General features: G+C 37.9%; 1 protein-coding gene across 1 annotated transcript in view; it reads left to right on the top strand.

Moving 5' to 3' along the window:
• pigg (phosphatidylinositol glycan anchor biosynthesis class G) overlaps positions 1 to 14,657 on the top strand; it is a 117,761-nt gene that overhangs the window by 99,918 nt on the left and 3,186 nt on the right. The window contains exons 11-12 of the mRNA XM_051859946.1: positions 2,154 to 2,472; positions 7,454 to 7,617. Of these exons, the coding sequence (XP_051715906.1) occupies positions 2,154 to 2,472; positions 7,454 to 7,617 (483 nt within the window). The remainder of the gene's footprint in view (positions 1 to 2,153; positions 2,473 to 7,453; positions 7,618 to 14,657) is intronic.

The following is a 14,657-nucleotide window of genomic DNA, read 5'->3' as shown; positions in this document are numbered from 1 at the left end:
GTTCATTTATGTGAATCACTGGATGGAATGAACCGATTCACTAAAATCAGCTGGACTTTTTAACGCTATACCAATGAGAAGGGGATAAAGTTTTAATTTAGTTAAATCATTGCCACTACTTAACCAAAACAAGGGAACGAATTAATCAAAGCTGGCCGCATATTAATAATTCGTAGGAACAACAATGTCTATTTTAGTTTTTGCACGTCATATGTTGCCTATATTGACAATATGACTTTAAAACAGACACATATGTAATAGTTTTGTCACTGCTGATTGATAGAAAAAGTAGCTTGTTATGGGAAAATCTGCTCTATGTTGAATATTGCAGCTATAGGAACAATAATGGAGATGTAGTTTAGTTTGCTGCATCAGTGATTTAGTAAATAATTTGGTTGATGCCATTTAACTTGGCCATATTTTTATTCAGTAATGAAATTGATACATATATGAACACTGTACTTATTAAAACCAGTTCTTTATTTACCATTGCTTTGCAAACAAGCAGAGACGCTCCAAACAGTGTGCAGCACTTCATTCACGATAGAGGAGGGGCGGAGTTATGAGGTTTGACTGACAGTTTGAGGAGCCAATGGAGTTACGAGGTTTAGTCACAAGCTCTTTTCAGTACTTTTCATTGGTTAAAGCTACAATATGTAAATTTTTCGCCGCTAGAGGTCGCCTATTTAAAAGAAAGGCGTAGCTTGATGACACTGAGATTGAGCGTGGAATCATGGGAGATGTTGTCTTCACCTCACAGCCAGTGAAATGTGAAAATGTGAATGTGAAATGTGAAATGAAAATTTCCACTTGTTGCACACTGCAGCAAGCTAGATCAATATTAGAATATCATATTAATAAATGCTGGGTGGCTTGTGTTGATAAATGGCATGCAATTAATTTTAAAACGTATTGTATGATGGAGAAAATACTGTATTACTTAGCTACTTGACAAAATAGCATTTAACTTTTTTGTCTGAGGCATGGTAAAAGCGTGGTACTCTTGGAAATTCAAGAAAACTAGATTTAAACAAGAAGACTAGACGTGTTGAGCTATATAACAATAATTTGTTTTCTGTCTATAAATGTAACCAAACAGTTGTTCCCTTGTCTAATAAAACATGTGAATATTGAAGCGTCTTTCCATGGTTTCTACAAAATAAAACTGGAAACCGAGGGTAACGCGGATATGACGCCATTGACAGGCGACTCCTCACACTTCCCGTATCCTTGGTTAAAATCACAATTTTCTCATGGTTTACAAATAGTTGGGAACATTTGGGATATTGTAAGTACTCAACTGAACAAAATATATAACACTGGCCTAGTGGTTTTTGGATATTTTACTGCAAAAATCTTACATACTCTAGCTTTAAATATTTGAAAAACCTAAAGGGTGACCATTACTAATGACTTATGGGAAAAAACGATGAAATATGGAGATACAAGGTTTCCACCCGATATACTGTATGATCCTAATCTAGTTTAGCATATTGTGGGAACAATATAGGTGGAAACGTGTATGTCTGACGTTCGCTGGTCAGAAACCTCGAAACTCCATTTGAGCTTGATTTTGGTAAAAGTTTAATATAATGACACACATATAAAGTCACAATATCAGCTTTGACAACACAGTGTCTAATTATTAAAAAAACAAACAAAAAACAGTGTTTTTCCATTTCCTGAGAAGTGGCGGTTTTGGACATACAAGGTTTCCGCCTGACAGTGATGATATTGTGTATATTCTCCCCTTAAATAGCTTCAGTATACTTAAAAACAGTTTTTATTTGAGGTGAAGAAACTTCACACTGTATATTTCTGATGTGAACGTCGAACTGAGATTGTCCTGACAGTTTTGCTGCGTTTACTACATTGTCAACAGCGAGAAGCTGATCTTTGAGGTGGATTCTGCTGATTTCCTCCTGAGCGCCGTCCGGCCGACCTCACTGACCCCCCGGTTGGGCTATAATAAGTAACTTCTGCTCTCTGCTGAGAAGCACCAAACCTCTCTGTTATTGATTCTTTCAAGCTTTGACCGAGATGAAGACGAGGCTTCAAACAAAAGGCTGTTCGCAGTCGATATTGATTCTGGTGTGTGTGGGTGAAAGTGTGAGCGTCTTTGATGAGCCTAAACAACAATCTCTCTCTTTCAGAGGAACCGTCGAGGCACGGTTTGTCTACGTTTTCGTCCTCGGCATCCTGTTCACCGGCGTGAAGGACCTGTTGCGCTCGCAGGTGATGTCGTCAGCGGCGGACAGTGGGCGTCTGAAGAGCAGAGGATTGTGGGAAGTGTACAGCGGGGTGGTGTTATTGGTGGCTCTGCTCTTCAGGGCTCATAATCTGCCCACGCTGGCCTGCTGTCTGCTCATCCAGACCGTCATGGCTCAGTTCATCTGGAAGAAGCTGCACTACGACGCCGCCCAGACCACCATCATGCACTACTGGTTCGGCCAGGCCTTCTTCTTCTTCCAGGTAATGAGGAGAGGAGAAGATCTGGAGGAATTACTTTCTTTAGTGGAGATAATAGAGGTCTATTTTCATCCATGAATGCATATCGATCAAATAATAACAGTTTCATTGTTCTCTGCCCAAAACCATGTTTGATTCCATCAAGAGTTTGAACACTTTTTACAATTAAATTTGCAAGAATGGATTTTATGAATAATTTACAAAGCAATGTAATTATTATAATGAGGCTCATTGTATATTTGGCACTGTACTACGAGACTATAGTTAATGAAGGAGAAATGGGAAGCATTTATAGAAAATTAATACGTTTTTGTCTTAATAATAACAAAACTTTACATGTGCAACTGCACTTTTATTTCTTTTGCTGTTATAGTTAACTAAAACTATTAATAAAAAAGTGGTCACACTTTAGATTAGGGTCCAATTCTCATTATTAACTATGACTTTTGCCTCAATAAACTCCTAAATTAATAAGTTATAGTATTTGGTAGGATTAAGGGATTTAGAATATGATCATTATTATGCAGAATAAGGCATTAATATGTACTTATAAGTACTCATGAACATCCAATATCCTAGTAATATGCATGCTAATAAACAACTAGTTAATAGTGAGAATTGGATTCTAAACTAAAGTTTCCAAAAAAGTTTAAATAAAACTGAAATAAAATATAAATGTTAGATGAAAAAAAAATTAGACTGACTGAAATAAATGAGTTTAATATAGGCGAGGTACTGAAGTTACTAAAACTGAAAATAAAATTAATAATAAACATATTAAAAATTATAATGAAATTAAAAATATATATATAAATTAATTAAAAAATTAAAAGTAATAATAATTTAAAAATTATTATATTCAGATAGAAAACAGTTATTTTAAATTGCAATAGTATCACTGTTTTTACTGTATTTTTTAACTAATTAATGCAGCACTGATGAGACTTGATTCAAAAACTAAGGATACTCTGATCAGGATTTTTGGAGCTGATCAAAGGAAGCAGTATCAGCCGATGCCAATCACCAATACCAATCTATTTGAAGCCTAATTTTTATCATATAGAATTATTTATAGGGATGCTCCAATCAGGATTTATACCTGAATTTAATTTTGAAAAATGGGGTGAATTCCCCTCTTAAGTGATTCTTGTGGGGAATTTTTTTTTATTTTGAGGGGGAAGGGGGGCATTTTTTGGATATTTTTCAAAAAAATGTAAATTATCTCACAAAATGTTTGATCATGCAGTGCATTTTTGTTTTTACAATGGGGCAATAGTTGCACAATAGCTTAGACAGCACATGCCTGATTTAAGATCAGACAAGTAAACAGTAATAAAATAAAAACAAATAAACTATTTACAAGCAGTAGCACAAATAAATAAAATATAATTTTTTTCAGGTAGGTCTAACAGTATATTGAGGCAAGAAATACTAAAGAAATTGAGGAATCAAATGTAAAATAATACTGGATAGTCTTCCCTGATTAAATTAAATACCGATTAATCCTTACAATTAAAGATATAAATGTTATTCGTTCAAGAGCAGGTGAGTGTAATCAAACAACAAAAGACAGAGAAAATCATAGACAGCAACAGAATTATTAGGCTACTGTCACTTTAAGAGCGAATGCACAGATCCAATATACTGTTACATATGCGTTTTCTTTCTCAACTGTTTACGTTTGCTTAAGACAAAACCGACTGTTTACATAAATACCAAGTATGCCGCACAAGTCCTGAAAAGTGAGGCCAAAGTGTCTCGATCGCCCCCAGGTGGTTGGTCCCAGTAGAGGTCATAAACCCCGCCCTCTCCATGTAATTTAATAGGAAGTGAGACAAACTAAACAATTAAATTACACTTCAAATAATTTTTCCCAAAGATGGTCATTTTGTGTAGTTTTTTTATCATGCTTATATAAGTTCAAGTGTTTGTTTTTTAAAATAAGTTTGGTTTTATTTAGTTATTTCATACTATAAAAATGGGGGTCTGACGTCATGATTGACAGCTGTGATTGACAGCTTCTCTGAGCGAAGTAGTCACTGAGGCACCAATGGACTTTTATGGGGGATTTTTGGGAGGAGATTGGAGCTTTAACTTTAAATTTTACATTTCCAGAACTGTTTATTTCACACCGACATAATGAGTTTTTCTGCAGTAAACTGTACTAAACGATTCTCTAGGAGTGTGGGCGGGGCCTTGATAGCACGCGGCTCCACTTCGTGCTCACTATTGCGCAGAATCGGGTCCTGAGTTCACTACTGCACAGACTCAGGTCAGGTCATATTAGGACATTGGTAGCTTCACCTTACTACAGTGGAAGAGAGTGGAGTTGCGTCGTCCATATTTGACCATTTAAGTGCAATTTGGCACTCGTGAGCTGTTTGTGAGGCAGCTTTATGTGTGCGCTCTTTGAGTGGTTTAACACTGGCAAGACTTAAAAAGAAATGCAAATTATAAACTTTAGTGACGATGCGATACTGCCTCGATTGTACAAGTGACAATTCCTGTGTCAACTGTAGCTTGCTTATAGAAGTGATGTGGTGATGTGAAGCCATTTGCGCATTTTGAGAGGTAAAGAGAGAGAGCGCGGTGATTCACTCAAGCTGTTTGTGAAATTACGTCAGAGAAAATCACTTTGTAAGTGCCGCTGCATGTCATGCCATACCTCTCACAGCAGGCGCTTCGTCAGCATGAGATCGGTTTATGAGATCAGCCTTTATAGAGACCGCCGATCCAATCATTAGAAGCGATTACTGGCCGATAGCGATTGTTAGTCGATCAATAGGAGCACCCCATCAAAAAAAAAAAAAAACTGAATTATTCCAAACTTTTGACTGATAGTGACAGTAAATGACCTCAAAACTAACAGACAGAAGTTTAGAAACCTGTTCGAAAGAATCACTTTTATAATGACACACTGAGATTGTGTGTGTGTGTGTGTGTGTGTGTGTGTGTGTGTAAGTAAGGGTCATAAATGGTGCTTTACTGGCCAATTATCATTTAAAGCACCGGAGCATAGAAATTATGGGCTTGACAATGACATCATCATCAAAGGGGACAGTCAGGGTCAACGCAGCTGAACTGTCAAAGGACGGATATATTCTTCGCTCTTCCTCTGTAGTCATTAAGCAGGGTGAAAGTGATTGTTAATTGTAAATTGTCACATTGGTTTAGCTCATTTTGTCAGGCCAGGCCCTTTTCCCGCCCACACTGACACTGCAAACTAGCATGAAATGATGGCAGTAAGAGAGGGAAGAGAGACAGCCGAAGTGACAGACACGGCCTCCTGTGAGCCGCTGACAGGCAAGAGCAGGATCTGTTCGTTTATTTCCCCTCATCCTCATCCATCCGTCAGCCGAGGGACCCTCAGAGTCTGAGTCTGTCAGTGGAGACTGAAACACAGCGCTGTGTGTGTGTGTGTGTGTGAGAGAGAGAGAGTGTGTGTGAGAGGCAGTGTTAATTTTGACAGCAAATTTTGATTTAGTTTTAGTCATAATCTTTTGACTAAAATGCCATTTAGTTTTAGTCATATTTTAGTCATCGGAAATTGTTTTAGTTTTAGTCTAGTTTTAGTCGACTAAATATCATAAGATTTTAAAATCTAATTTAGTTAAATTGTAATGCATTAAGTAAGCATTTCTCTAACAATACACAGATCCAATAAACTGATACACATCTGATATTCCCCAAACTGTTTATGTTCACTTAAAACAACCAACTGTACTTTACTCTTCAAAGTGCACAGTTTTTGACCGTTCAAGTACAAAAAGACACGAAAGAGAACTTAATTCAGGGATTGACACACTTATCATACTATTATAGTACTATTATAGTTTTTGTTAAAAAAACTAAACAAAAAAAATTATTAGTTTTTCTGCTTTCATTGTAATTTTAGTTAAGTTTTAGTCATTTTTTGTGTTTGTGTCTTTTAGTTTTTGCTTTTAAATGTTGTCATAGTTTTTTTTTTTTTTATTTCAGTTAACGTTTATTTCAAGTAATGAAGTTTTTTATAGTTTTAGGTTTAACTATAATAACCCTTATACTTGTAATATATTGAATAATGTGTCAAATTATGTTCTTAGTCTTTCCTTCCTGTGACAAAAGATACAGTAGTTTACTATGAATTAAATAGAAATGAAATTAAGTTAAATACAGTTTATTGTGTAAACAGTAACAATAATGACCAGGAAAAAATAATAATTATAAACCATCCCGCATACACCGTGACTCTTATTCTGAAATGTCTGCAGTCTGCACTGTAGCAGGCTGCTCATTTAAGTTCAGATGAGGGAGATAAAATATAAATTCTTACAACCGTCTAAAACATACTACCATACAAACATCGTGTAGTAAACATTGTCATAATTCATCAACATTAGCTTGTAAGCAATCGCTTGGCATAAATGTGCGCTATTCATTGATTGCGAAGCAGTCTGAAGTGCTGCTGCTCGAGCCTGTAGAGCGCGCAACAGCGCCGCGTTTCCCGTGGTTAGATCAGCACATAACACTTCAAATGTGCGCATCTTCCACACAGGACAGCAGTCCTGACTGGATATCTTCCCAAATCGTCCCTCTCTATCATTTTCGTCTCGTTTTTATTCGATGACGAAAATAAGATTGGAGTTTAGTCATAGTTTTAGTCATTCAAAACGCATTTTAATTTAGTCGTCATCTCGTTTTAGTCTGTGAAAAAATGTTGTTGACGAAAATTATGACACAAATTATTCGTCAATGAAATGAACACTGATGAGAGAGTGTTTACTACTTTACTACTGCTTATCCACCTTATTTTGCAACACAGAAGTTATTTTTTTGTGACTGTGCGAGACATTTGATTCATTGGAATGTGTAAATAAAGTGAAAAGTGAAAGTCCACTTAAAAATATTTACGCGCCCTCATGTCATTCTGAACAGCTATGACCCAGTTTAAGTTGAAAATGTGTGTTAACGGTGTGTGTTGGTGTTTTGTGTGTCATGTGTTCAGGGAAACTCTAATAACATCGGGACGGTGGACATCTCTGTGGGTTTCGTGGGTTTGGAGAGTTATGTAGAAGCACCGGCTGTTTTCCTGACGGCGCTGAGCACTTACACTGGACCACTGCTCTGGGCCTGTCACCTGCTGTGTCACCTGAGCTCAGAGAGAGACAGGTAACGCACGCACACACACACACACACACACACACACTTAAAGTAGGTATGAAACAAGTTGCAATAGTCTTTTCTTCTCTATTGTGACATATATTCAAATGAAACAGCTTCTGGAACAAGAACAAATGTAGGGCGGGGCTTGATTTTGTCTGTGGGGGATTGGATGGTTGTGGTTTGCTATTGGTGGATCTCATGTGAGTGACAGGTTGCCCCGCCCTCATCATTAGAGAAGAGAAGAGATGCTGCAAGAGGGAGGAGAAGATATTCTGATTCAAGATTACCAGGAACATTAATTTAAAACAATAATGATATGCACGGATAAATAATTTATAATAAACACTGCGATATTCCATGTAATATATGTAAGCAAATAGTTCTGACTCTAAATTCTGATTGGATGATTGTTTTTGAAGTGCCGCCCAGGTGATCATATATTAATGAGCTCATGTTTTTGACAGTGTTATTTTAGTTTTTAGTTTTATAGTTTTATTTTTATTTAATGTTAGTTAAACGTTTAGCAATTTCATTATGTGCTTTTGTCATTTAATTAGTTTAGTTTAGTTTTTAAAAAAAATATTGCTATGTATGTTTAATTTTTTAATGTTAAAGTTTTTGTTTTAGGTAGTTTTAGTTTTTATTTATTTCCAGTTAATAAATTTAGTGCTTCCAACTAATATTTATATATTATCTCATTTCAGCTTTATTTCAACTAACAGAAATGTTTTTAATAGTTTTAGTTTTAATTAAATGATAATAATAGTTTGTGATACCCATGACGATTTTTAAATCAGATGTTTTTGCTGCTTTGGCAATTGTTAGATTTTTTCTACATAGTTTTACAAAGAACATCTGGTTTTATGCAACGTTTCCCCTTTAAATATAGTTTTATGCAATAGTGCTGCAACAACCTTCCGGTGTGACGCTTTTCTATTAAAAATACTGCAGTGCAGTAAAAAAGCTTAAAATGACTTATGAGTTATAGGGCAATAACAGCGCTTCCGTAGTTCACTGTAATAGGGACATCTGTAATAAAAAAAAAATTCCTCTCCTTTCATTTTCTTTACCCTTAGAAATTTGTGCTGCAGTTTTTCTGAAAAAAATCCCAACATTTGTATTGCTTTAAAATAGAGAAGAGAAAGAATAAAGACTGTTTTCAAAGATTCCAGCCACATCCACATATCAGTGATGCGTAATTACAGAGCATTATGGGAATATTAATCAGTGCTCGTCTTCTTAAGATAATTGTTTTAATGGCGCTTGAAGTGATCTGTCAGTGCGAATGAGGAATCGGGGCAGTTATTAGAGCTCGAGCTGGTAATGATGGTGCAATTAGAGCCACTCACAGAACAATGAATAATGGAAATCATGCCGAGACAATCAGACTTCACCCGAGATACACGCTCACACTGGCCTCTCCATTTTTACACAATGAAATTATTCTTTAAAGAGGTCATTCTATGAGGAATCACATTTTTCTTTAGTCTTTTGAGCTAAAAGAGTTCAAAACAGCAACTTTCAGAGCTCAAGACTTCCTCTGCACTCCACAGAAACTCTCTGACGTCAGACAGGTCAACCACAGCGACAGTGCCTGTGTGGGGTTCCCAAACTTTGGTAGGGTGAGGTAATAAGGAAGTTCTGTAGGATAGATATTATTACCGAACAGCAGAACAACTAAAGAGTAAAATGTCTGTCAGATCTGCTGTTGTGTCTTTGTGTAGCAGCTGCTGCTCTGCAGATGCATCTGAAGGATTCCAGTGTTAGAAACAAGCAGCTGAAGTTTATTAGGGCCCGAGCACTGATGGTGTGAGGACCCTATTGTAATTGCTCTGTCAATTATTCTTCTTCTCCGAAATTAATCACAACATGTTTGAAAACACATGAAACTGCAGAAGTGGTGAAAATGTATGTCTGATATGGGTTTTCAGAATTAGGTGTGGCAAAATGGCTCGATAGCGCCACCTACAAAATTTCAATCAATCGTTGTATTTTAATGAACTCCTCCTAGAGCTTTAATCAGATCAACATCATATTTGGTCAGTCTAATCTAAAGGCCTTTGCGACATTAAATTGCGAAGATCTAGAGTTTTTGCTGAAGGGCGTGTCCGTGGCGGCAAAATTCAATGTTTCTCCATGAAACAGGAAGTTGTTGTAACTCGGGCATACAATGTCCGATCTGCCCCAAACTTCACATGTTTTATTAAAGTCCTGGCCTGAGCACATCTATATGCCAATATTCAGTAACAGTCATAGCGCCACCTGCGGGCAACAGGAAATGACATGTTTTACACTGTGATTAACTCCTCATTGAGACTTAACCAGAACAACATCACATTTGAGCAGTCTAATCTTAAGATCCTTGCAATTTAACATCGCTAAGGCCTTGAATTTTTGTTGAAGGGTGTGTCTGTGGCAGCCTGACAAAGTCTGATGTTTAGCCATGAAAGAAGAAGCTGTTGTAACTCAGACATACACAGCAAAATCACCACAGTTAAATCAACTCTGCTCGGAGTACATATGGCCCCTCTCTAAATAGTGTTAAAGTAACACTATTAAAGTTAATGTTAAAGTTAATGAGATAATTAAGCGATTAATTAAGTGATGATTGAGCGTTAGTGATGAACACCTGCTGTTAACAAGCAGAATCACTGAAGAATAGAGAAACACAAGAACTACAACTGACTTTAGCCATAGTCTTAGATGAAATCAACTGAAGATAAAAGACATTATATCTCTCAAGATCTCAGCAGAGGCAGATTATCTTTTCTTTTGTGATTCTGCTTGTTAACAGCAGGTGTTCATCAGTAATGCTCTTAATAATAATAATAATATATGATACTTAAATACTTAAATGATGATAATTAATCGCTTAATTATCTCATTAACTTTAACTCTGCTTCAGTGTTACTTTAACACTATTTAGAGAGGGACCATATGTACTCCGAGCAGAGTTGATTTAACTCTGGTGATTTTGCTGTGTATAATGTCCGATCTGTTCCAAACTTCACATGTGTGATAAGAGGCCTGGCCTGAAGACATCTACATGCCAAAATTTAGTTATAGTCATATCTATCTATCTATCTATCTATCTATCTATCTATCTATCTATCTATCCACCCACTCTTTATTTATCTCATTCTAAAGTCTGTCCCTGTGAGGCTAGATGATTTCCCCTAAAGTGCTGTCCGACTAGTGCCTGATAAATGACCGTCTTAAGTGGTCAGACATTCAGTCTGACATGTATAATTCAGCATGCTCAGTCAGCAGTGTCAATACAGCACACACTCTCACGGGATCCAGGAAATGCTCTTTGATCAATACTCCGCTTTCAGGAATCCCAGCAGGCACGGCTGACCCGTCCCCCATCTGAGCCGAGCGTTTACACAATCCATTTGAGAGAAATACGGAGGCTTGTTAGGAGATATTTCATTTCCTCCGAGGCAACAGGTGCTTTGTGTTCAGGGATATTGAACCCTGCAAACAATCTACTACCCCGAGTGTCTGAGGTGTGGATTTGAATTGCAAATGCCTTCATCCGCCGGCAAACTCCTCGTCAGGCAGAGAAGGGCCACCGTTGTGTTGCAGTCGCAGGAAAATGATTTTAGGCAGTGCTGTTGGGAATCAGCAGCGGTGGCTGTGATGTGGCTGTACAGTTTACAGAAGATTTGCTGTGAGGACGATGTCTAGGAATCAGCCGGTGGACTGTTACGTCTGCTTAGACAAGCAACCTGTCAGTCAAAATGATGGGGCAGTCAAAACTGGACAGAGAACGTGTCATCTCTCAGTTGATTCAGTGTTAAATGTGGATAGACTGTGGTGTGCTGTTGTTGAGCTTGACGTGTAAACACCAGAAATGAGATAAAGCCTATTTAAAATGGGCTGAAATTCTTCATGACATGTTAGCTAATGCTTATTTTTTCCAAATAATATAACTAAATTGCACCAGTACATATTCCAAAGCCATGGGTTTGGGTTCCTGCATCATTTCTTGCTGAATGTGCTGTTTCACTCTAAAATAGAATTTAAAATTTAAAGGGATAGTTCACACAAAATTTAAAAGTCTGTTATTTACTTTCTCTCATGTTGTTCTAAACCTGTATTACATTTTTGGAGGAAAATGAAGGAAAAAGCACTATTAAATTATCATGAAAGTAGTCCATACTTCATACACGTATTGAACCACATGAGGGTAGGTAAATCATTTTTGGGTGAACTGTCCCTTTAAATGTGTTGTTGTCTTGATTTTAGTGATATCTCCTTTCAGTCTTCAGTTTTTGCTTGTGTATCTCACAACACTCTCATAATGTAATTCAAATTCACTTATTAGTTTCCAGGTTGAAACCTGCTCTGCTATGCTCCTACCGCTTATCCTTGTCCGCTTTCTCTGTCACATGAAATCTGTGAGCATAACTACGCTGGAGAGGAAATCTCCCAGAATGAGTCTCTCTCCCTGTGAGAGGGTTTTTTTACAGGCCAGACTGCGTCACTCCCTTTGGGTGGAGAAATGAAGGAGTTAAAACTTAAAACAAAACCAACCAGTTCACACATTCATATTGTTTGTGAAAGATGGAAGCTATATGCATGATTATTTTCTCCTGATGTTTTGCTTGTCATATCAGTATTGACACTAATCACTGTGTTTACCACTTTGGGGGATTGGGCTATCAATATTCATGTCTCCACAACAATAAACTTCCATTTTTAATGCAAGGCTGATGCCAGAATGCCTTTGACTCATATCTGCAGGTAATAGAGCTTTTGCTCTTTGCCGCTGTAGAAACTGCCCTACATCCAAATGCATGTGAAGAAGGAATGAGGCCATTTGTTCCTTGGAGAAGCTGAACTCTCATGGTGGGAGTCAAAGGCTGACCGGACTGCTCACACATTGATTTGCCCAGGGCTAGAGAGAAAGATGTCAGATACAACAGCCTGAAATCCAGGAACTAGAGTCTGGGGTCTATCATACTAATAATACTTGTTCTTCAGGCTGAGACACCACGCATTTGTTCAGAACAAGAATTATAATGACGGAGAACAATTATTTATAGGTTGGGGCAATCTAGTCTAGCCTGAACCACTTCAGTCCATTCTAGTCCAGTCCTGTCCAGTCCAATCTATAATCAAGTCTGGTCCAGTTCAGTGCAGTGAAATCCAGTCGAGGTTATAGATTGAGGCCATCTAATCCAGCATAATCCACTTCGGTCCATACTAGGCCAGTTCAGTCAATTCTAGTCCAGTCCAGTCAAATTCAGTCCTAAGTAATCTAGCCTAGTCCAGTGCATTTTAGTCCACTTAAGTTTACATGTTGTGTCCATCTAATCTAGCCTAACCCACTTCAGCTAATACTAGAACAGTCTTGCCCATTCTAGTCCACTCCAGTCTTTTATCAGCTCCGGTCCAGTTCAATGCAAGGCAGTCCAGTCCTGTTTATATGTTGAGGTCATCTAATCTAGCCCAGCCCACTTCAGCCCATTCTAGTCCAGTCCAATCCAGTTCAGTCTATAATCAACTCCAATCCAGTTCAGCCCATTCTAGTCCAGTCCAATCCAAATTAGTCTATAATCAACTCCAATCCAGTTCAGTTCATTTTAGTCCTGTCCAATCCAATTCAGCCCAAAGTAGTCTAGCCCATTGCAGTCTATCATCAGCTCCAGTTGCCATCTAATCTAGTCTAGCCTACTTCAGTCCATACTAGTCCAGTCCTGCCCATTCTAGTCCAGTCCAGTTTATAGGTTGAGGCCATCTAATCTATCATAATCCACTTCGGTCCATACTAGTACCATACTAATACCCACTTCAGTTTATACTAGCCCAGTCCTGCCCATTCTAGTCCATTTCAGTCCAGTCTAGCCCACTCCAGTCTGTCATCAACTCCAGTCCAGTTCAGTGTAAGGTAGTGCAGTCCTGTTTATATGTTGAGGTCTAGCCCAGCCCGCTTCATCCCATTTTAGTCCAGTCCAATCCAATTCAGTCTATAATCAACTCCATTTCAGTTCAGTTCATTATAGTTTAATCCAATCCAATTTAGCCCGAAGTAGTCTAGCCCATTCCAGTCTATCATCAACTCTAATCTAGCCTAGCCCATTTCAGTTCATACTAGTCCAGTCCATTCAAATTCAGTCCATTCAAATTTAGTCCAAAGTAGTCTAGTCTAGTCCAATTTATAAGTTAAGGTCACCAGTTTATAAATTGAGGTCATCTAATCTAGCCTAGCCCACTTCAGTCCATACTAGTCCAGTCCCTTCAAATATAGTCCAAAGTAGTCTAGTCTAGTCCAATTTATAAGTCAAGGTCATCAAATCTAGTCCTGCCCACTTCAGTTCCTACTAGTCCAGTCTTGCCCATTCTAGTCCAGTTCAGTCCATTCTAGTCTAGTCTAGTCCATTCAAATTCAGTCCAAAGTAGTCTAGTCCAGTCCAATTTATAGGTTGATGTCATCTAATCTAGACTAGCTCACTTCAGTCCATACTAGTCCAGTCCTGGTCATTCTAGTCCAGTTCTGTCTATTCTAGTCTAGTCCAGTCCATTCAAATTCAGTCCAAAGTAGTCTAGTCCAGTCCAGTTTATAGGTTGAGGTCATCTAATCTAGTCTAGCCCACTTCAGTTCATACAAGTCCAGTCCTGCCCATTCTAGTCCAGTCCAGTCCATTTAAATTCAATCCAAAGTAATCTAGGCTAGCCCAGTCCAATCTCTTCTCAACTCCAGTCTAGTTCAGATATAGGTTGACACTATCTAATCTAGCCTAACCCACTTGAGTCCATACTAGTCCAGTCATGCTCATTCTAGTTTATTTCAGTCCATTCTATTCCAGTCCAATCCAATTCAGTTTAAAGTAGTCTAACCCAGTCTAGTCTATAATTAACTCAGTCAGTTCAGTCTAATTTAGTCTTGTCCAGTCCAGTAAAATCCACTCAGATCCAGTTCAGTCTAGTCCATTCCAGTCCTTTTCATCTAGTCCAGTCAGTCTAATGCAGTCTTGGCCAGCCTGATCCAGTCTAGTTCGATCCATTAAGGGCTCAATATCTTTGCGACTAGACTTGCT

Source organism: Ctenopharyngodon idella, chromosome 14 (assembly GCF_019924925.1).
Source record: "Ctenopharyngodon idella isolate HZGC_01 chromosome 14, HZGC01, whole genome shotgun sequence".
Lineage (NCBI taxonomy): Eukaryota > Metazoa > Chordata > Actinopteri > Cypriniformes > Xenocyprididae > Ctenopharyngodon > Ctenopharyngodon idella.
This window is presented reverse-complemented; position numbering and strand designations above follow the sequence as displayed.